The sequence below is a fragment of the Etheostoma spectabile genome, chromosome 1 (assembly GCF_008692095.1).
Source record: "Etheostoma spectabile isolate EspeVRDwgs_2016 chromosome 1, UIUC_Espe_1.0, whole genome shotgun sequence".
In the NCBI taxonomy this organism is placed as follows: Eukaryota; Metazoa; Chordata; class Actinopteri; order Perciformes; family Percidae; genus Etheostoma; species Etheostoma spectabile.
The window spans coordinates 12,660,286-12,684,396 of NC_045733.1; the positions used below are offsets into that span (position 1 = coordinate 12,660,286).

General features: G+C 39.7%; 3 protein-coding genes across 5 annotated transcripts in view; all 3 read left to right on the top strand.

The window, feature by feature from the left end:
• The window catches only part of arl6 (ARF like GTPase 6), an 8,078-nt gene extending 5,344 nt beyond the window's left edge, over positions 1 to 2,734 (top strand). For all 3 annotated transcript variants that reach the window (XM_032530816.1, XM_032530651.1, XM_032530726.1), the window contains one exon: positions 294 to 2,734. In XM_032530816.1, coding sequence (XP_032386707.1) covers positions 294 to 319 — 26 coding nt within the window. In that variant the 3' untranslated portion in view covers positions 320 to 2,734. The remainder of the gene's footprint in view (positions 1 to 293) is intronic.
• A 2,536-nt stretch (positions 2,735 to 5,270) lies between these two features.
• LOC116696208 (high-affinity choline transporter 1) lies at positions 5,271 to 10,006 on the top strand (the record flags this gene model as incomplete). Its single annotated transcript, XM_032527058.1, is given in 8 exon segments — positions 5,271 to 5,496; positions 5,873 to 5,986; positions 6,467 to 6,622; positions 6,744 to 6,892; positions 7,158 to 7,301; positions 7,730 to 7,883; positions 8,383 to 8,600; positions 8,725 to 10,006. Coding segments are annotated over 8 exon segments (1,800 nt in total). The 3' UTR covers positions 9,406 to 10,006.
• A 37-nt stretch (positions 10,007 to 10,043) lies between these two features.
• Positions 10,044 to 23,759, top strand: LOC116698041 (BTB/POZ domain-containing protein KCTD12). The gene is made up of 2 exons (XM_032529810.1): positions 10,044 to 10,061; positions 22,298 to 23,759. Exon 2 carries the CDS (start codon positions 22,313 to 22,315, stop codon positions 23,105 to 23,107), a length of 795 nt encoding a protein of 264 aa, XP_032385701.1. The 5' UTR covers positions 10,044 to 10,061; positions 22,298 to 22,312; the 3' UTR covers positions 23,108 to 23,759.
• Positions 23,760 to 24,111: the final 352 nt, after the last annotated feature.

The following is a 24,111-nucleotide window of genomic DNA, read 5'->3' on the forward strand; positions in this document are numbered from 1 at the left end:
TCTTTGTTGGGAGTTGCACATGTGCAGTAGCTTGGTAAGGACTACTAGCCAGTCAGAAGCAGAGTATGAGGGCGTGCCAAAGCAATTTGCATTATTTACATGGAGTCAAAACATCCATAGAAACTTGTACTTCTTCGCTGTCTATCTACATGCTCAGTATGTTGTTTCCTTCCATTATGAGAGACAGTGGTACACACATTTACGCATTTCTTATTTTTTTAATTGTTATCATTGTTCTTTACATAACCTGCTCTACATCTTGCTGATGAACTGCTTTTCTCACATTTTTACAGATCAAATCAAAACAATGAGAACGTGAGGGCATGAGGATGGAAGCGCCAGAAGTAGCAGCATTTGTGGAACTCTTTTACGAAAGATGAGTTGAGCGAGTTTTCAGAGGATAGTGATGTTTTCATTCAGGTATTTAAATGGTCATTGTCTGCTTGTTGATTCGTTGGAAAAATTTGTAAATGATAAGATTTTTCAGGAACCAGTATACATAAGAGAAATGCATCTGACACAAAATTGGCAACTGTTACACATTTATTTTGGTTTGGTGTTATGAGTTTAAAGCTATGGTGCGTAGTTTCTGTCTCCCCCATGAGGAATTCTAAGTATTGACAACAACACTGTTGGCGCATCCACATGATACAAGTCTTCTGTGATCACGCACGCGCCCCCACCCCTCCTCCACTCTTGCTAGTAGCCACAGAGGACACGGAGGATTAAAAAAACATGATGGACTCTTCAGAAGAGATCTTTATCTTCACTGGAGCTTCTGCATGTGAAAGTTACCAAACACCTCACTCTAGTAAACACAGCCATACTGAGAAATACAGAGAGAGTTATGGAGCTGATAGTTTTAATTAGCTTTGTAGTCATTTGGCAATTACTTGAATGTAATGGACGTTCATTTATATAAATAAGTTACGCACTAAAGCTTTAAACTGATAAATACAGCTGTCTGAAATTATGGAAGATTCTATTTTCCACTGCACGCTTACAGGAGGGGAAACTGCTTGAGAGCAGGTGACAGTCTTTGTCAAGTCTCCATGCATCAGATATAATTCTAAATATATCTTGGCAGTAATGTGCTAATAAACGACCGGTAAGGATGGTCCTTAAAAAATTGTTTCAACCTCTGAAATAGGCCAAATGCATCTCTCAGGGCCTCTGTAGATACATTATTATTTGTGTTTTAAGCATTCCAACAGTTAATTGATTTACTTCAGCAATCTTTCATGCATTCCACTGCACATCACTTTTTTTAAACTTGTATAGGCCATCTTACCATCACAATACTTAGTCACTTGCTTCAGCTAATATTTCATGCAGCTCTGCTCATGTTAATCTTGCTCCTTTTTTGAGTAGCAATGGAAATATATTTTGCTTATTGAAGATGAAATGTTTTCCAGGGCCCAGTAGATTTAGTTGTATACATTGATACTTATGTCAAAGTCTACATTCATCATTAACATAGGTGTAACAAATGATTGTCACAAAGTGAATGTCAAGGTCATTAGTTTGCATAAAACTCAAAGATTTGTCTTTACAAATCTTTTTTTTTCTTTTTTAAATCTTTGCCTTATTTCATTGCTCAAAGGGGAAAAAGGTGTAATCAAACAAACTGCATCATATCATTTACTTATCGTGCTTCGGTGATTCAAAGGCAGACTACTGAAAAGAAAATTCATCCAGCCGGTCAGTTTTTAATGCAAGCCTTTGATCATCTTCTTTAGTCTGTGACTGAGAAGCTTGCATCAAAAACAATTTCTGTACAGATCAGACTTCAGGGTTGCTTTTTAGTTTTTGTGCATCACCTAGATAAAGCTGTATAGCAAGTAATAACCGTGTTTTTTATTTTATATACTTTTTATTTTAATAAAGGTCTCATCTGTTGACTGTTAATTTTCTATACCACAAATATCATACATTTTGGAAACTACAAAAAGGCCTTGTGACACTCCTTGGTACAATCAGTAAAGATCACTGATGGGGGTTCTTACAGTCCTGTTCCCTTCCAGGGTTGTACCTTACGGCACTGTTTGGTTTACATTAAGACAGGATTTTGTTCGTGGTTTAAAATATTAAGTGTAGAGTGCATTACTAGACTGTATGAGGAGGATTGGACAAAACAATTCTTTCTTCTATTACTTTTTGTGAATTTAGTTCTTTAAGTTGTGAAATAATTAAAAGTCAGTGCTTGGTTAGTTAGACCATCTCAACACATTTACAACCACCATGTATTTTATGTTAGTTTAAAGACAAGAAACACAAGCCACAAATTCAGCTTTGTACTGCAGAGTTTCCGTTGCAAGGAGACATTTCCAGTTGAAGTGTGTTGCTTTCAGCCCACTCATATGAGTGTCCCTGTTTAGACCACTGGAGGACGCCCCGGTACAAAACATTCAAATTATTCTCATAGTGGCTATAAGGACACCATATTGATTTTGTAATATATTGTCTGTTTCTAACGAAGACATTTCAGAGTGATGATTTACTGGGACAAGTTTCATATCTTTCGGCCACCTTACTTTATATTTTTCAAACAAAGCAAGGGGTCCTTGTGAGATCATGTTCTAATCATGATCTATTTCAAAACAAAGACCCTCTGAGCACAAGTTCACTTTAGCATCAGAGACGTAATATAGATAGATATCAAATGAGCTCTATGTATGTTGTTTATTACATTGTATCTGTATATTTTTAAAGAATAAATGCTGTGAAAAATGAATATGGTTTCATGATTTGGGGAAAAAATGTTACTGTGGTGGCTTTATACAGTATGTGACTCATGTTATCTTCTCTCTCTTTCTGTGTGTGTGTGTGTGTGTGTGTGTGTGTGTGTGTGTGTGTGTGTGTGTGTGTGTGTGTGTGTGTGTGTGTGTGTGTGTGTGTGTGTGTGTGTGTGTGTGTGTGTGTGTGTGTGTGTGTGTGTGTGTGTGTCCCTCCCTCAAACATCTTCAGTGCTGCCAGCAACAGCTGCTCATTAAACCTTGAGTCCTTGAGCACTGAAGAATTTATTTGGTTGAACGTAAACATTAATTTATGTTAATTAAGTTATGAGAATTTATGTTCTTATTTGCGGCACACCAGATTATTTGTCTAAGTTGTTTCAATCTATGTGTTGATATAATGACACCATTAAGGAAAATGTGTATGTAGTTACTGTAGTACCATCAATCCACAATCACGGAGATGCTCTGCTTCAGTTTGGCTTCAAGAAAGTGTCAAGGTCATGTGGCAGCCATCTGTCAAACAGGCAGTTAGAAACCTTTCCAGCTCTCTCCCGGATGTTTCTGCTTCAGCATCACACAGAATCACTGGTAACAGGATGTCACACTAAATCCATTAAGGTCATGTTCCAATAACTGAACTTTTCAAATAGTTTTAAATTTTATATTTCTGTGTTGGTAGAACATACTGTTGAGCCTTATAAGCAATCAAACACTTGAGCCTCAGCCCAAATAACTCCTTCCTGTGTGTGTGTGTGTGTGTGTATGTGTGTGTGCACGCGTGCGTGCGTGCGTGCGTGCTGCCAGAGCTTCTTTCTTTTTTTTTTTAAATCAGACTGTATCATTAAATCTCTCCTGCTGCTCTTCAGGATCCATCCTAATTGGATGTCTGTCAGTTTTGAGAAGAGCCGCCCAGATTAAACTAGTTCAGGAAGAGATGGCCATTAACTAGACACAGGTCATAGATATACACACCCTGAAGGGGATGTAGCAGGCACAGTACATTTAAATGATTTCTAATTGCTCAAAGGTGGGGAGCATTTTTGTCCCAGATTCCTTCCATGATAGGCCCAAACAGGAGGAAGATTGGACCATGTCTGCTGGAGAATTGAATAGCAGGTCTGATACAACAGGGCGGTGTCTCATTCTCCTCAGTCACGCAAAAAACTGTTCCTGTGGGGCAAAGTAAATTGCGGCTGCAAGGAAATGCCGGCTGAGGAGAGAGTGACAGCGGGTTAAAGGCCACATGAACTATAGCTGCGCAATGAGGCGCCTGTTACGCACCGAGTTTGAAGGAGCACGAGTCACATAAATCATAAAACGCATCCACAACTTATTGATTATTCAATATGTAAAATTGCAACGCTGATATTACTATTCATGTCATGCCATTCAGTGGTTACATAAAAAAGAAGCAATCCCCGTTATTGAGTAGGCTAAAGGAATCTCTGCAGCCCTCCTAGTCAGATCAGCCAGTACACTGTGACGTGTTTCCATGCAAGGTGCTCATTAAGAGGGACGTTTGGTTGTTCTGACGTGTGTATCAGTCCTCTGACGGAACCGGCCCCCTTTTTAAGCCTCAGTAAGTCACCCGGAAGACCTCCACCAACGTTTCACTTAACTATTCCTCGCGAAGCGAAGGGGTGGAAGAGGCTCTTAATAAACCTTCTAACTGTTCTGCTCTCTGCGTTCTGCCCAGGGTCCTCCAGCACATGACTCTAGAGATACTTGAGGTATGTTTTGCATGTGTCTTTTTAAGCTTTTGGAAACTGTTTAGGTCCGTTTATTAAATTGCATTTTAGAGGAGGATTTCTTCTTTGAGCATGATCAAAGTGGAGATTGTTGTGTGAGAGTTCATTCTCTACAATATAATTTGGATAAGGCTGTCTCGGACCTGGTGTGGTTTTATTTTTTCTTGACTTCATGAATTCTGTGCGTAATTTGAATTTTACTCGCATCTGTCCGCGCATAGATGGACAGAATAAGAGATAGAAAAGAGAGAAACAGTTTGCTTCTAACAAAGTCAAACAATAGAAGACCAACTGATTTTTTTCTTTTAAAACCAATTCTCACAGTTTTATTTCATCAGTGCGTAACTTCATACATTTTCATTTGGGAATAATTTGTGTGATTAAATTAGTAAATGTAGCTGGCATTTTTTTTCTTTTTATAAATTTACAGTGGGCACTGACCACTCAAGTCCTCTTTACAATATTTCAGTTTACTTACTAATATAGCCTAATGTAGATTGATGATCGCTCCAAATTATCTTTCCTGAGGTAATTTCAGGGCCACAGGCGCGCATGGAATATTACATGGGCAGGGTAAATGCCCTTTTTTAGGGGAACAAAAGAACCTCTAAACCAACTAAAACCTGCTAAAAATCTAACTTTTCTATAGATTTTGAACGAACCTAAAAGGTAAAAAATGTTGCGGTAAATGAAATGACCAATGATTGTTTTTAAGATCCATAATTAGTTTGTTAATTCTGTACTTGATTAATATCTGATCCTCTTCTCCCCGTGCGCCAAGCAGGTCTCCATGCCCTCCCGTTCCTAGCGGGAGACCGGTGCGACTATGACCTTCCATGTAGAGGGGCTTGTGGCTATCGCGGTCTTCTATCTACTGATCCTGTTCGTGGGCATCTGGGCGGCATGGAAGAACAAACACTCCGGGGAGGCGGAGGGCACCGACCGCAGCGAAACCATCATGGTCGGAGGGAGAGACATTGGATTATTTGTCGGTGGATTTACCATGACAGGTGAAGTTTGTATTGATTATTCAATAACACTGGGATTTTAGTAGCTTTGCCCGTTTTACAAGGCTTCATATTTAACACTTGGGTCTGTTTTAACAAGTTTAATAATTAATTCTTCCACGTGTGAAGAATCAGCGATAGGAGTAAAGTGAGAAGAAAATTAGTTTTTTTTTGTTTGTTTTTAAATAAGTGGCAACAATTTGCAAAACATTCTAGATTTTCTATTAACACAAATGCCAAATACAGTAGATGATTTTGTTCTCTAGTGGTGACATTGTGTGTGTGTGTGTGTGTGTGTGTGTGTGTGTGTGTGTGTGTGTGTGTGTGTGTGTGTGTGTGCGTGTGTGCGTGTGTGCGTGTGCGTGCGCATAATTTTCAGCGACCTGGGTCGGAGGAGGATATATCAATGGCACAGCTGAGTATGTGTATCTGCCTGATTATGGTTTGGCTTGGGCTCAAGCTCCCTTTGGATATGCCCTGAGTCTTGTTGTGGGTGAGTGCTTTAACATGCAGGTTTAACATGACTTGCAAGCAGAAACATAACAAGGGATTTGAGGGTCTTTGATTATACCCATTTACACTAAAACACACCCCACACATTAATATACTCACTTATTTGGCCATATACCCGATTAAAATAATTGGTTTGGGTGTTTATCAAATTGTCAACAGTGGTCCTCTATTCATTCTTCTGAGGGGGGAAGTTTTTAACCAGTTTGCTCAAGTATCAGCCTCTTTTGTAGGGTTATATCAATTTTAACAAATCAGTTTTAAGAAACACCACCACAAATATCATAAGGGGGGTGTTATAACCACCCCCACCCCCCCCCCAAATTTGGACCCAAAGTTATGCCCTTGATGGATATATATGAATGTTCACCTTAGGCTTATTAAAAAGGAAGTTAAGTCTAGATATAGGATAGATGGTGGATGATCAATTCCCATCCTGTAATGTGTCCACTCTTTCTCCCAGGTGGTCTTTTTTTCGCTAAGCCCATGCGCTCTCGAGGTTACGTCACCATGTTGGACCCGTTCCAGCAGAAGTATGGGAAACGCATGGGTGGCCTCCTCTTCATACCTGCACTCATGGGTGAGATCTTCTGGTCCGCTGCCATCTTATCCGCCCTTGGTAAGTTTATGTTCCTATCTACAGTAAAATAAAAGATTCTTGTGGGCAACCCCATCAAAGTGAGTCTTTGTCTATATGATGTTGCAGTGGCCGTAATATCTTTTTTTGCTCATGACCTTAGGTGCTACGCTGAGTGTGATCGTGGACATGGACATTAAGGTCTCAGTGGTTATCTCAGCACTCATTGCAATCTTTTACACTCTGGTTGGAGGACTTTACTCTGTGGCCTACACTGATGTTGTCCAGCTCTTCTGTATCTTTATTGGCCTGGTAGGTTCATGATGAGCAGCAGTTAAACGTAGATGACAACTAGTGTAATTAGATACCCTTCTTGAGTAAATTTACTGTATTTGTTGCACCGAATTTTGTCGCACCATTACACACAAAAATAGTCATTGATGCTGTTTCAAAAGCACACAGTGACATGAAATGACACTGCAAAGATAACTAAGGTGGGGGTAAATAAAGAGCTAAAGTTATAACAACCATTAAACCTATATGTGTTTGTACTGTTTTTGTTTCCGGACGTCTACAGTGGATCAGTGTCCCTTTTGCTTTGACCAACCCTGCGGTGTCAGACATTACCGTTACTGCAGTGCGACAGGTGTACCAGTCGCCCTGGAGAGGCAGCATCCAGAAGAGTGACACCTGGGTCTGGATCGATAACTTCTGCCTCCTGGTACAGCCTCAAGTTATTCATCCCTCACTTCATCAGAATTTATTCCAATAAGACTAATACTAGGTCTGAAGCTCTAACACTGATTGTATTAATGAACCGTATACCATCACGCTGAGACTATTTATTTATTGTCAGAAACTTCTTCTGTGAGTGTCATCTATGAAGTGCAAATACGAAAGCTCTCTATCAAATCATTTAATTGAACCTCATGGCAAGGAGGTTCATGCACTCTGACATTACTTTGTTACATATTTTCTCATGTTAACTGTGTTTTTTCCTATCCAAAGTGAGGGTTTATTGCTGTACAGATTGTAAAGCCATTTGAGGCAAATTTGTGATTTTGTGCTTTATAAACAAAACTGACATAACTATGTTGGGGTTGAGTTCTGCGAATGTAATTCACTGGTCTCTAAATCTATCTACTGCAGATGCTTGGAGGAATACCCTGGCAGGTGTATTTCCAGAGAGTCCTGTCGGCCTCCTCGGCCACCTACGCCCAGGTCCTCTCCTTCCTGGCCGCTTTCGGGTGCCTCGTCATGGCTGTGCCCTCCGTTCTCATCGGCGCCATTGGGGCCTCCACAGGTTCAGAGCTCATATGCACAGTCTGAGTGTGTTTTTGATTGGGGAGGCTGGGGGTCCATGTTGCCCTTAGATCTGAGAGAGCCTGATAAATAGCAGCTGGTTTACCTCATCCATAATGAAGCAGCAATCCATTTAATAACCACGCTGGCTGTGTAAATATTACATTAGAGGGAGACAGGGGACCAAATTAGAGGTTTGATCTCCAGATTTTTAGACGTCAGATTCATCAGTGAACATCTGAATACACAACTTAGTTTTTGTCTTGTATTAACATGACACTGATAAATTGAGCTATCATTACAAACTTGAAATGATGAGATAGTTTTCTATCTCTGCATAAAGTAATAAAATTCAAGTTCAACCTTGCATTTTCCCATTATCTGTAAAATGTTGTTTATTTGAGTTCAGTGACCCTGAAATTGTAAAAACAAAGAAAACCAAATAAAAAATAAATATTGCATTGCTCTTATATTTCATTTTATATCTTTCCTTTGCTCAGACTGGAACCAGACAACCTATGGTGCCATTCCTCCGAAAGAGAAGGACCAAGCGGACATGATTCTACCCATCGTGCTCCAACACCTCTGCCCCCCATTTGTTTCTTTCTTCGGCCTGGGTGCAGTGTCTGCAGCTGTCATGTCATCTGCAGACTCCTCCATCCTTTCAGCGAGCTCCATGTTTGCGAGGAACATATACCAGCTCGCCTTTAGACAGTCGGTGAGTAAGCCATGTGTTTGCCCATCATCTGACAAAATGTTTATGAATCCATTTTTTGGCTTGTTTTTGGCTGTTCTGCAGATGTATGTTACAATCCTTTTCCCACTCTTTTCTGTCTCCTCAGGCATCTGACCGTGAGATTGTATGGGTGATGCGTATTACTATCTTTGTATTCGGCGGCCTTGCCACGTTGATGGCGCTGGTGACCGGGACAGTTTACGGCCTCTGGTACCTGAGCTCAGACCTTGTTTACGTCATTATCTTCCCCCAGCTGCTCAGTGTGCTCTTTGTCAAAGGCACCAACACGTACGGTTCTGTGGCCGCCTACCTGTGTGGCATGGTGCTGCGTATAGGTGGAGGTGAACCCTACCTGCGTCTGCCTCCTTTCATTTACTACCCTGGCTGGACCACGGAGCAGAGGATACACCACATTACTGGAGAAATGGAGGACGTTGTCATCCAGAAGTTCCCCTTCAAGACCGTCTCTATGTTGGCCTCTTTCCTGGGTAACGTTGCGTTCTCCTACCTGGCAAAGTACCTGTTTGAGAGCGGCAGGATTTCACACAAGTACGACTTTCTGGATGCAGTGGTGTCCAGGGACAGTGGAGAGATTATGGATAGGACGACGCTTGTGACTCGCAGCAACAACATCGGGTTGTCGGAGATGGCGCCCGTCAAACCTCGGCTGAGCGTGACCTTGGCGGCTGCCTTCATGCGCCGCGACACACTGCAGGCAGAAACAGTGGAGGAGGAGGAGGAGGAGGAGGAGTCCAGCCCTGATTCCTCCCACCATGATAAAAAATGAAGAAAAAACAAAATAGACAAAACACTTTGAGTGAACTGACAAAGAACTGGTTGCTATGTCAGATCTTCCAAAAAGAAGAGACAACCATCCTCCATTTGGGACTACAAAAGTACCACATCCAGCATGTGGTGATTGGATAACAACCACATGTCAGGATATTTAGCGTAGACGCTTGCTGATTGTCCGGACATGAAGTTGTCTTTCTGTGAAGTACATCAAACATTCACTCATATAGTATTTATGCTGTAGATACAAGGGTGTAGTCATCTTTTTTTTGAACTGGTCGGGAGATCTACTTAAAGGAAAGTGTGTTCAGAAAATTTGATACATTTTATGTTGATCCGTGATGAAAAAGCTGCTCAATCTACAAATGAGCAGAGAATTTAAAAAAAGAAAGAAAAAAATAGAGATGCTGCATTGCATACAGTTTCTACTGTGTGGTGAAATATTTGATCAGAAATATGACAAGGAATCAAACACATGGCAGGTACTTAATAAGAAACGACTGACAGCACAAACCATATTTTGGAAGGTGTACTGGTTCATTGTACGTACAAATAGAAAAAGCAATAACACATACACACACACTTTAACACCTGTCCAGCAACTATTATAAATATGATTGTGTGTGTGAGAGAGAGAGAGAGAGAGAGAGAGTTGAAGTAAAATAGATCATCAAAAGGAAATGATGGAAAACAGGATATTTTAAAGCTTTATTATGTCATATCAAGCCAATACAGTTATGTTATGTGTAATTACATTTGTAGCACTGAAATAATTAGGTTTTGATTCATGAATGAATTAATACATTAAATAGACTGTCAAAAAGTTGAAATATCTCCGACATATTAACTAAATCCCAAAACTAATTTAGTTTGATACAGTTTTGTTAGGCTTTTCATTATTACAGATAAACACATCATGACTGTGAGTCAAGAGACAAACAATACATTTATCATGCTGGGTAGAAAATATACAAGCAGTAGTGACGGTAGTTGACTTGAAGCATTAGCTAATATTCTCGTTATTAATGTCAGGTGTAGAAGCAGTTTTAATCATAAGAATCAGTGTAGATTAGTGTTTAAAAATGATCTTGTATTCAACTGCCTTAATGAAGCTTTTTATTTCCACAGTTCTGCCTGGACTCTGGTCAGACTGCAGCAAACAAAGACTTGAATATGAATGTAACCTCTACAAAAGATGGAATTATGTCAAATAGTGTACCTCTACTGCTGTTTGTGTCTGTTTTTGTTTGTGAGTTTGCAAAGTCAAACAGTAACTGTTGAAAACAACGTGGCGGCAGGTCCTGCTTCACAGATGTGTTGTAGACAGCAGTGTACAGATTATTTTCTCTGTGATGTGTATGTTTGTATAAATATGGAGAGAAAACTATACACATAGATAACAAATCATGCTGTTTATTCATATAAGATAGAAAGGATGCTGTCTAAATGTTTATTTATTTTTGATGTCATAAAAGATGAAACAATAAAAAAAAGAACAAATTATTTCAGAAAAATATATAAATTCTACTTTTAGAGCAAGATCAAATTAGTATTTCCCTTTTTTTTGTTCACTGACTCTTGTTAAAAATACACCGTGAATATTCCAAATGTGTTTTTACTTAATTTTCTCTCTAAATTGGATTTGAGCATGCAAATTTTATTTAGCTGTCTTTTTTTATTGGTCATGATGCGGAAACCTGAAACATGTAAAGCATCGTGGACAATCTGTGGCATCTCATTTCTTTAAACAAAGCTATATTCTCCTAGGTTCAACCAAAATGTGATTCTTTACTGTTGGTTTAACTTTAAAGGCCTGATAAGGTCATTTACACACAAAAAAAGACCAAAGGCCCTTTTGTGTTGCAGAAATGTGTTTTTTCTGCTTTCCTATTCTGTTTCATTTTCAGATGTATCTTAGGGCCCATTTGAAGGATTTCTGTTTTAAAGGAATATTTTCTTTTCTGTGTGTAAGCTCATATGAGGTATCTCAGATTTCAGACCTTCAGCTGTCTGTTACTGTAAAATAGATTTTATTTCTTTAGAAAAAAGGCTTACATTAACTTTGCAGTCTGTTCGAGGTCTTTTTTTGTCTGTCAGGCCCTTCAGCTAGCTGGATGGTAGACACAGAAAGAGAACATGTCCGAAAACGTGACCGAAATTACAATCGCTTGGCTTGCGTCTTTGTCCCCCTCCACGGCCACAATGAAAGACAGCGTCTTAAAATAGCTCTGGCTCTCCGGTTATTTACATTACCTTAAGTGCTGTACTCTCTGTCGTCTGGGACTCGGGGAGGAGCCACACAGGGGTGGGTGGGGTTGCTGGTGGTCAGGCAGGGAATATGGACTTTGGGTGGGGGTTAGAGGGGGTGTAGCTTACTGGCACCCGTTGCCATAAAATCCACCAACCCCGATGCGCAGGAATGACGCAGGTGCCCCACCCATCCACCGCATCCTCCTCCCTCCATCGCTGGCGTCCTTTCGGATGTCCTTGAGAACTAAGACCAATCCCATAAAAGAACCGAGGATGGGGGATGAGAGAGAGTCCCATCTCCATTCATAGAAAGTACCTCAGAAAGCACTCATGATAATTAACAATTATGAAGGAAAACGGTCGCTTGTCCAAAAGTCAATCCATTTATTTAAGGCTTCAGGGTGAGGAGGAAAATGTTGGGGGATGGTTTTTGCTTTCTTCTAGAGAGCATTTGGATGGAAACCAAAACAGATTAATTCATTCATAACCACTGGATACATTCAGGACGTCCTACGATGCAGTTTCAGTAGTCATTGATATTTGGCCAGTGCAGATTTTAGTCCTGCATTTGTAATAATCCCTACACATTTTGTAGACGTTTGTTTTCATAGATGATCCTCTTCTCTTCTTTTACAGTTACACATAAGTGCTCCAAATGATGTTGTTTTGCTTTTCCATAAATTAAGAAACCCATAAGGACTTGATCACACAAACTGAAAACTACCCTTCCAAACCTCTCCTTACAGCTGCATTTTTACCTTCCTTCTTAGTCTGGATGAAGATTCTTTAAGTGTCTAATTAGGTCCCAAAAGGAGAACAAGCACCCTTTAAGATTGGGCCGAAGGACGGACATGTTTAAAAATGGGTAATTGAACCATTATTCCTTCACTACGCGTTATCTGCTACAGCTGTCTGGCTTATTTTCCCCAACCAACCTTTAGAGATAAAAGACAATTCTGGGAATCGAGGTCCCGCTAGAGCACTTTCCCTCGATGTGGACATGAGGAGATGCGATTACAGAGAGCATACGTTGCATTCAGATGGACATCTAAATTGCTGGAGTCAGGCATAACTTTAGAGAGCAAAGAGACTGTCCATGGATCACACTGCTCGCTGGAAATGTTGTTTGTGATATGGAATGTTTCTTTGTTTAACTTTTAAAAGCTTGGAGTAGTCTTTGCTGTGATAGTGTTTGGCAATTTATTTCTCATTTCAACTATTTTCATAATTGGCTACCACCTTATATGAATTAGGGTGAACACTGCATCAACAAATGCACAGTGTAATAAAATCCACTGCTAGAAAAGCACAATGAAACGCTTCAAGCAATAACAGAAAGTCAGAGAATTTCTGTTTTAACAAAACATCAACATTTAGATTGAATTTAGGACTAAACAGTACAAGACACATTTTCAACAACATCATGGTAGAGCAAGCAGGTAAATGGAAACTCATGTTGTATGTTCAGTTTAAAGGGGGACTCCACCAATTTTTGATTTGAAGATCGGTTAACTTATAAGGATGGTTGTATATTGTGTGTATGTCTGCAATATAAATTGGGGGTGTGGAGTTTGAAAGTTGGGCATTTACCTGCCAGGGACCATCTGATGAAAGATTGTTGAGATGCATTAAGAGGATTTAGGATCCCACTTTTTAAGGTTTGACTCGTACAAGAAAATAAAAATCAAGATAGATCTCTCAACCTCTGCAGCTTCGATTTTCCGGTTCTTCAAACCTCAGAGAGCTTTGATCTGACTGAAGCTCCAAACTGCCCCTGCACCCAAACACCATCCTGTCACAACTGCTCCAGCATCAATATTTCTCATTGTTTGCCAAGAACACTTAAAGGTCCCCTTTAGATATTTTATAAGATATATCAAAATGATCTGCTTTAAATAATATTTTTTCCATTTTAAAAGTTGAACTACTGGACACAAGATGTCTCCTACTTCACTGTCCCTTCATCCTAGTCCACAAGGCTTTAAGTTTCCACATCACACTTGTGTAAAATTGCATGCTGGACCATGACTCACAAGTTACAAAGTCATGCTCGTATGTACACGTTGTGTGAAACTCAGATTCAGCAGATCCAAACACCCATAAGTGAAGGTCAAACATCCAAGTGAAGTAACAATATATAAAACACATTTTTTGAGTGTACGGGGGCGTTAATATTTCTTGTTATAATTGACGAAAAAGTAAAAAATAGATAAAAAATAAAGCTAGTGATCAAGTGATCTGAACATGATGTAGAGCTTAAGACATGGTCACTGGATGAAAGTGTCTTTTCTCCAGATGGCGTGACACAAGGCAGCTCATATTTCATCTGTGGTTGAGACACCATCACGTCGGAGGGCCAATATCTATGTCCCTCTTAAGTAATGCCCCACGTAATCTAATTGCAAGGGAGCTAATTGAAACAAAAAAGAGGGTGAGGGAGGGAGAAGGGCAGAAGAAAAAGAACTGATGTAGGTACAAGAGGGTTATATAAGAAAATATGTGTGAGGTATGTCAGCGTAATTGTTGATGTTGATTTTTACTTAAATGGCACAAACACACAGCTTTTTTTGTACACAGGTACAGACACATGCACAAACAATATGCCATGTCTAATTGTTTCCCACATATCTCTCCATCTCCTCCATTAGTCTTTCCAAGCAGCTGAGGACCATCTTTAGCAAAATGTAGCGGCTGCTCTAATCGAATCAGCCACGAGAACCTAATTATAGAACCAGCTTTGTTTCAGTCGGGCAGGCTGCAGGTAGAACCGTCCAGGGCTCAGCACAAGAAGATTCCTAATAAGTCCGAACCATGAATCAGCTTCACTCATAATTAAAGCTGGGACTGTTACTCACATCCCTACGAGACTCGGTTTTAGAGCCGCGCTCCAATAAATCAATGGGAATCTAATTGTTTTTAATTGTCCAATGGACCTGCATGTATGGAGAGTCAGTGGAGCAGAGACTGAGAAACAAAAGAGACCTCTTGCATGTGAAAGTCAAGTGCAAAGCAGCAGTCATAATTTTCTCTTTTTGTGTTTTAGTAGAATTTAAAAACTAAAAAAAAACTTGATGCAAAGTTTCTGTTACAATGTTATCCAATTGCTTTGGCTCAGTTTTCATAAAAGAGTTTCAATCTGCAAACATTTTAGTGCAAAAAAAGCCACAAAAAAACATATATGAGGGGAAAAAAGAAGAAATGAAAACGATTTCCTTTAAACCCTATCAAAATGTTGCAGTTTTTGAGTGTTTGTTGCAATGAATGTGTAGTGAGTAAAACATGTGTGCAAATTGTTGTTTGATGTTATGTGCTTTACAATCATACAATATTGCTGAACTTAAGCTTATTGTATTTAAGATTTTTAACGCGTTGTCAAACACAAAATGTACGGTTGATACAGAACAGCGAAGGTGACTTGAGTCAAAGTCATATTTTCTCTGTATTAAAGTAGGATTTACTGTGGTGTAACATTAGACTCTAAATATCTTTATTCATAATTTACAGTAAATCAATAAAAGAAATGGAAGTCATTCTTACTTTACTACTGTGAATAATTTTACATTTTGACTACTATGTGTGCATATAATCTTCTCTGAAATGACTGTTGTTTTGATGTGAATTAGTAACTGTTACAAAATGATTTGAAAGTGACCATCTTATGATTCAAATTCAGCAATGAACATATAAAATGTAATTTTTTTCCAGTTGTTTTCAGTTTGTGTGCCATGTTAGAGTTTAAGGCCAAATTTAGGATTATAGCACTTTGTGTGAAGAGTTTTGAAAATCAAATGTCTGTAGTTAAATTTTGCCACCAGTAACTGTAAAAAATACTAATGCATCACCGTCTCTAAATCTCTATATTCTGGCTTGTGTTTCTTTTTTCATACGAGGGCTGCTCTGCTGTACAACCTGCCCCCTTCGGTCCATCTCTTTTCTAAAGATAGCAAGTGAGGGGCATGTTGGATGGACGGTCATTTCTCTTATCCCATTGAAAATCAGTGGGGAGAATAATGTAGCAGTCACACACACATACATTTACATACAAAAGCACACATAAGCCCCGGGGGACCTGTTCTCTCTCCGACTGAAGAGGGAGGAAGGGTGGATGGGTCCCATGTGAACTATTCACATGAGCGCACAAGGGCCCTTGTGGTGGTGGTAATGGAGGGTTGGTGACCAAGAAGGAAAGATGCAAAAATGCAGTTTGTATGTCATATAATTTCATTAATGTAGCCTTAACATTTTAGACAAGAGAGAATATAAGATTTTTTTTCAACTTATTGTAAGGACACAAAACATTTCTGATTTTGTTACATTTGACATAAATAAATTCTAGATTTTGACTACAGCGCTACGTTGATTTGACAGCAGGAGGTGCACCACAAGAGAAGAAACAAAGGACAAAGACAGGAAGAAACTATAAGGAGGGTCGTCGTATCTCTTAGCTCATCACGACGCACATCAAGCCTCTAGCCCCACCCTGTCCTGTGTGTGTGTGTGTGTGTGTGTGTGTGTGTGTGTGTGTGTGTTTGAGCGTCTTTAGTATCACAACCAGTGCCCTGGCTGAATCTGAGCCAGAGGATCCATTAGAGCTGATTGAGGAGCACAAGGGTGCAGACATAACCCTGAGAGAAGGTGACGAGAACACACACGCACACCTGCATGCACGCGCGCTTGCACACACACACACACACACACACACACACACACCAGTCCAGGCTAGTCCCACAAAGCATAAGTAAAACTAGGGCTACAAGCAGCTACTGTATGTCACAGCCATATAAAGACACACACAAGCACAGAGATGCCCATGAACTAGATCCACCATTTACACATGCACAAAGACACACACAGTCACAACTCCACCCACACACACTCTTTTTCACAGCAGAGATTTTGAATTATCATGGCAGGTACGCTAAAGCTAAAGCTTAATTAATAATATTAATGATGTCTCTGTTCTATTTAAGTGTTCCACTAAGCCATGGCAGTGTGACAACGAGCCAGCATGCGGACTACAAGGACCCAAGAAGAAAGGAAGCTAGTAGAATACAGTAAGAAATGTCAGACAAGACGTGTATCAGATATGGTGACAGCCAATTGTGGGGTCAAGAAGAAGTCAAAGTTTGTTTAGGAGAAAGGGAGTAAGGACAAGTGCTTCCCTGAAAAGTAGAGAGGGTTTCTTCCTCTCGTCTGTGTCGTTGTGTCAGACAGGAGCAGGGAGAGGATCACTGGAGAGGAGCTGAGAGAGTGCGGGAGAGGGGAGACAACACGTGGATGTTGGGACAGCTTTGAGGAGGTCACACTCCAGCACGCTGCAGAGTGACAGTGTTTGGCTGGGTGTCGCATCAAGAGCTGCTCATTGCACAAGCAGGAGGTCTTAATACAACACACAACACCACACACACACACAAACAAGCATACACATAATACACACACACACACACACACACACACACACACACACACACACACACACACATCCATAACAACATTTGCAAAAACACATGAAGTGAAAGTACTGGGGGGAAAACAATCCAACAGCACTTCAAAATATTTTCAACCATTCTTGATTTGTATTTGGAGCACTGCTCAGTTTAGACTCGTTTAAAGCTCCTGAAGACTCAAGATGTTTGTTGTTAACAGCTATACAAGCACCAACGTGTAAAAAGGTTATGCATGGGAGGCTCCATTAACGAAAAACACTTAGTGGAACATGAAAGTGGCTTGAAATAAAATAAAGTAACAAATCTAAGAGGCAGTGAAAGACAAACAGTATATTTCAAAACACATAAATTATAACAGAATAAAATATAATAATAAAATGAAAGATAATATAATTAAAAAAATATATAAATGATTCAAGTCCTATTTACAAAACAGTGACAGTTGTACACAGAATGAATATTGCACAGGGGGTTGGATTATATTTAATCATACAAATATGTTTTCCAATCCATCAACAGTCTCAGAATTACAAACATAGAAACATAGAATGTAAATATGTGAGGCCGTGTAATATCCTGCCTCCTTTGTTTTTTAGTGAATATACTGTAAGATGTTTCTGCATGAAAATAAGTAGGCCTATCTTTTTATGTCACTTCTGACCACCAGGTAAACCCAGGAGAATATAGGGTTGCACATTTGTATGTGAGTTTTTATGCAAAACAAAAAAGTAACTTCTAAAGAGAAAATTGCAACTCCACCTATTGCCATAAAGAAAATAGACATTTCCCCTCCAGGTTCTTCAGATGATTTCATTTAATATACTGTTTGATGCCCAAAGAGGTATTTCAGGTATATCAGTATTTCACTATCATGATAAATATTTCCCATTTATCATCTCATGACCACTGGACTAAACTACCCGAAGCCTCCAGTATTTTTTGTTTTGTTTTATTGCTACAGATAGTCTTATCCACCACTGTAGATGACACAAATATGTTTTTAGGTAAACAAAATGACTTCACTTCTCCCAAACACTTGCCAAGCTACTTCGTCATCAGTATTAAACAGCACTTTAAACAACAACAAAAGCCCCCAACAGAAAACTGTGGTAGTCTACCCAGCCTAAGAGTCATTTAGAGTTTTAATGTAAGCCTTGTAATTTTGGATTAGGCTAATGCATGACATGAGAAATTTTACGTTGCTGCTGTTAGCTAATTATTATTATCCTACAATGTATGCTCAGTGGCTGGATGGAAAGGCCTACTTTTAAATGGTGTTTTAAATGTGTTCCAGAAGCGATGGTGCTTTGTAATGATAGTCTTGTTGTGACAAGCCCACGCTCATGTGCATGCGCAAAGCGGATGAATTCATGCTGATAGGCTGCACGGGTGGGTCTGATTGCTTGTGTTCCTATTGTCGTCATTTGCTGTAGTTGGCAAACGTTAGTATTTCCAGAGACGGTTTAGTAACCTATAGAGGATATTTGGTATTTCTCAGTAAGCTGTGAACCTAGATAGAAAACCAATAGACAAAAACAAAACAAACCTGTATTAAAATGAATCTGATTTAACGTGGAGGGTTTCTCCAGAAACAAAATGGCTAACGTTAACTTGCTAACTGCTACCTTATCAGAAAAGACGACTTTTTGCGCCCAGTGTCGCAATACCTGGTTAACAACAACTGTAAGGGTCTCAATCTTCCCTGAGAGGATTATTAGACTTGTCAAATATAAAAGCAGCAGCAGAACGCTGTGAAATTAGGCAAATATAGCTACCCAAACTGAGGAGAACAGGTAGGCTAAGTGCTCAGTATGATTACCTACTTCCAACTTGTTAAACTGTACAATTGTGTAATTTTCTGGTTTTGCATCTGTGCGCTGACTGTGCAAGTGTTGCCAATGTTTCCACTTAACACACTGATCAAATGCACTTTCTTCTCTCTCTAAACAACCAAAACATTAAGTCCAACCCCCACATGTGACACATCAATATAACGCCTATGATGTCTCCTGTCAGGGTAAACAACCCTCAGCCCAACAGGATGGCTTTAGACATATGAACCAAAACACAACATGAGTTCACAAGCTACCAAATGTCTTACCCTTCATATTATCTTGGAAATAGAGGGAAAGCTAAAATTAACAACTTCCTTGATCCAATTATCTTCTGCCAGACTGAGGAAAATGGTAACCTTTAACAGCAGACACGAGGTCCAAACTGGAGAGAGGGAGAGACTTAATCATTTATACCATTATAGCAATATAATGACAGTATGTCATTAAATAATATAATGATAGTGATACACCAATTTTTCAGTTTCAGTTGCTTTATAGGCCTACATCGGGCTGAAAAACTGTCACACGGAAGAAGAGCCTTACAAATAATTTTTGTTAAGTTGCTTTTCTATTGGTGTTTTCAGTTTGTGATGGGACTTTTTTTTTACCAATTTATTTTATACATTCCAAATGATGGCCGTTCATCTTGTAGGGGAATCATAAAAAAAATTGGATACAATTGGTCCCATAAGTATACTACATTACACTTACACATTCAAGAACAACCTGCTTCTTTATTTATTGTCCACTAGATGCCGCTCTAACCCAAAGATAGAAATGTCTGGACTAGGATACCCTGGGTGATACATTCATGTTCATGCTTTAAAAGAAGAACTTAAAGTGTCCGGAAAGTAACAAGTTTTTTGCGCTTTCAGCTTCAAAATCTGGACATGATGTTGTAACCACCAATAGCAATATAATATAGCCTATATCGTATGTTGTGGCTATAATATGGTGATGTGCTGAAGAAAGAGAGACACAATGTTCAAAGTAATTTGATTAGATTTATCAAGACATGACACAGTGTTTATCTTTTAGTGAATTTAGGTCAAAATGCATCAACATACACATATTTGTAATTACATAGTTATTTCAAATGTCTTTTCTGCTTATAAGCTGTATTTCTTATATTGTAGTCAGAGTTTATTTTAAACAAACATTATTCCAGGATTTGGACTGAGTATCCAGATGTTCAAAAAGATTTTTGCTTAATCCAAATCATTATCAACATTTCCACTCTTGCATAATATTTGTGTGTTATCCTTGAATTAACGCTTTTGTCCACCAGCCAAAGGGCTAGTTATTCAAATGTGCTATGTTTAAATTTTTCCAGCCACTCAACTTTTTTTCGGGCTGGTGAGTAAAGCCGATGTACCAGCCACTTGCATATTTAACCAGTATTTGGCTGGTGGATGGTGCTAATTTTGAACCCGGCTTGCTTTACTTTCCCGTCAGATTGGCTAAATCCCAACAAGATTGAATCCATAATCATATTCATTGTACAACTGTATTAACACCATTCTGATTGTTTTTTACATACTATATCATTTCTGCAAACTGCAGATGTGTCTCTAAGTGGTTCTGTGTTTTCCATCATACCCATCTTGATAATTTTTTTCTAACAAATAGCTGGTGCCTTTTTATGCGTCAAACTAAATTTAACATCTGAGATAACCGATTACTCAGGTGACGAGTGATAATGTCAGTTGTCCTCCTCAGCTGTGTGTGTGTGTGTGTGTGTGTGTGTGTGTGTGTGTGTGTGTGACTGCACTTCAAGAATAGATCAGAGAGTCTTTGGTGTTAAGCTGAAATCGATCTTGGGTTAAGATGTATGTGGATTTGAGTAAAGATCTTTTCAGGGATTGCGGTGAGACCACAGATCAGTCAGACTTTAACTCTTTAAAGTAGAGGTTTTTGGTACATTGTGTTATTCTATTTTCAGTGCAGGGGTTTTATACACAAATACCCCAGACACTTATACCTCCACTCTCAGTTGTACAGGAAAGTTGGGTTCTAGCATCTTGGAAACAAAGGATTGATTCTGAGCCAGTAAGGTGATATAATAATCAACCTCATTATATGAAAACTTGAGCGTTCCTGTCAAACACACTCTAGCCCTGCCTCAACTGCAGTGTTCACATTCTCAGCAAAAACGTGGGAGGCCTGAGGATGAGTTTTATTCCTGGGGGGGGCCTAGAAGAAAAAAGGCTCCCCTGCCTCCCTGGATTTTGGCATTTAGCCTAACTGCTTGATTCTTTAAATAAACCCAACACCACCTCACATGTTAGCAACGTTTTGAAGCCCATAATGCATCAAATCAATGCATCATAAAAAGCTACACACACACACACGTATATATATATATATATATATATATATATATATATATATATATATATATATATATATATATATGTCTCTATCTCTATATCCTGCTCCAAAGCTACAGACTCAAATGGCACATACTAAGGGACTGGGTCTAGTGGCTGTAATTCTGCACCAAGACTGAACTTTGAGAAAGAGACTTCAGATATGGTATTATGGGACCACTAAGGCCTATATAAGAGCATCTAAAGAGCACCATGTCATGGGATCTTTAAGAAATGTAAGTAAAAAGTACAATATTTGCCACTGAAATTAAGTCTGTAAAGTAGCAAAAAAAGAAGTACTCAGATAAAGCACAAGTTGGCCACCTACCCACTTCATTTTGTTTGTTTAATCTGTACAAATAAAAAGTATAAAATATAACAAATTGAGATTTTAGAAGTGAGCTTTAGAGGTGCTGGTAGGCAGGTTTTACCTTTGGACAGAGCCAAGCTTGCCCCCTCGGTTTTCAGTCTTGTGTGAGTGATATGAATGTTCAGCAACAGCTCGTTTGCTGACTAGTTTTAACACACTCTTATAGCCTATAACTGCAATATGTAGTGTTATAGTCTTAACCCTGTGAATATGTAGATATATTCTTTAAATCAAATCATATTTTTTTAATTAGCTGAGCTACTCCAATTTTTCCATATACCCCTTGGCAACTGCAGAAGTACCCCCTGGGGTACAAGTACCCTTGGTTGGAAATCACTACAGTAGCTATTTATGTAAATGTTGGCCTATTTGTAACTTCATGCATGCATGATGTCAAGATGATCACTAGTAGGAATTTGAGGCTTACATGGGGCCCTTGAAGGCATCATTATGTTTTCTCAGAGCTTTCCAGTGAACAGTTAATGTCTCTGTTGGCCGTCCTTTCCCTTCTCCTCCCACACAGCCAAACTAATACAAACACTTCTGTACAGTGAGGAGACTCTCAAACTATCCGTTCTATCTAGGGCACCTAACAGGGACACTACCGGGACAAAACGAGAGAGAGAGAGAGATGGCACAAACTGACAGCCAAAGTTCAACGTTCCCTGAGATAGTGGAGCTAAACGTGGGTGGCCAGGTGTATGTGACCCGACTTGAAACTCTCACGGCGGTGCCCAACTCTCTCCTGTGGGCCAAGTTCACCCAGAGCTCCCCGGGCGACCTGCCAAAAGACGGCAAGGGCCGCTTCTTCTTCGACCGCGACGGCTTTCTCTTCCGCTACATTTTGGATTATTTGCGGGACACTGAGCTTTTCCTGCCCGAGTTTTTCAAAGAGCGGAGGAGGCTGCAGAAAGAATCAGACTTCTTCCAGCTCCCGGAGCTGTCGAGGCGCCTGGCCGCGGTCAGCAAACAGAGCTCATACACGGAGGAGAGCGGGGAGCCGGAGGAGGCTGAGCTCAGCAGCCCGGTCACCTCCTCCTCGGACAGGAGCCTGCGCTCTCCTGGGGTCAAAGCCGGCTACATCACCATCGGGTACAGAGGCAGCTACACTATCGGGAGGGACATCCAAGCGGACGCTAAATTCCGCAGGGTGGCCAGAATAACCGTCTGCAGCAAGATCTCTCTTGCTAAAGAGGTTTTTGGAGAAACCCTGAATGAGAGCCGCGACCCGGACCGCCCGCCTGACAAATATACCGCCAGATATTACCTCAAGTATAACTTCCTGGAGCAGGCGTTTGACCGGCTGGCCGAGGCTGGTTTTAGCATGGTGGCATGCAACTCCACTGGGACTTGCTCATACGCCGGTAATGACCCGGGGGAAGACAAACTGTGGACCAGTTACACAGAGTATGTTTTCTCTCGATAAACGACCTGAAAACTGCTATGCGTGCATTCAAGCTCACGACTTATTTTAACAACCTTAACGCTTGGAGCAATCGTCAGTTACAATCGTTTTTACTTTAATTAACTTTCCTAAAACTGGCGGTTTCATGTTAGTTTCAGTTTCTTGGGTTTTTGTTCCTCTCTGCTCTGTGCAGTGGGATCAGCCAGAGTTGAACTTTTCTGCCATTTTCTGCAAGAGGACTCCAAACTCAAACAGGCTAGCTTCTATCTCATTGGTTTGTGTCGAGTAAAGATAAATGCCACTCCTTTGGGTTATTTGTGTGGCCTAACGTTAGTTGGCCTTATAACCTTCATGATTTTAACGTACTGTTTGTTAAGAAAATTGCATAAACAGTACCCCAGGTTGGCAGAAATGTTAGAAACTGGCTTATTTAGTAAGTAACCTACTGTTTAAATAGTGTATTGATGGATAAGGAAGGCAGTAAGTTGCATCCTTGATATTATACTTTAAGTTTTAATGTTTTGTTTCGATTATATCAACAACACAGGCTATTACTGCTTTCAAGATTACACATGGGTAGACTATGTCTTTACAAAATATTATGTGCCATCTATGAGCTGTTGTCATTGTTTTCTCTTTAGATATAACGGCAAATAAAGTGTGACATTGTAACTATCTTCCCCGTCGTCCCCTTGAGTTCACTGTGAAAACTTATTTAAGATTCATGTCTTCATACATTGATGCTTCTTTTCATACAAGTATACACACAAACATATACATCATCAGTGTTCTTGGGGAATTTTCTGTAAAGGCATTTTAGAAGGTTACATAACTCTCTTATCTGGGCTCTTGCATAAAATTAAATTGAGACATTTTTCATTGATATTATCATGGACCCAGCCCCATACTGAATGAGATGGTGTCAGTAGACTATAATGCCGCTAAAAAGAGTTTGATGAGAATCTGACCTGAATTAAGTTGCATTGTATTGCTTTTAACATTAAATGTGACATTTATCACATCAT

Bases quoted from the DNA above. Each gene is read 5' to 3' on its own strand.
- LOC116698041 (XM_032529810.1), top strand. From the start codon at position 22,313: ATGGCACAAACTGACAGCCAAAGTTCAACGTTCCCTGAGATAGTGGAG.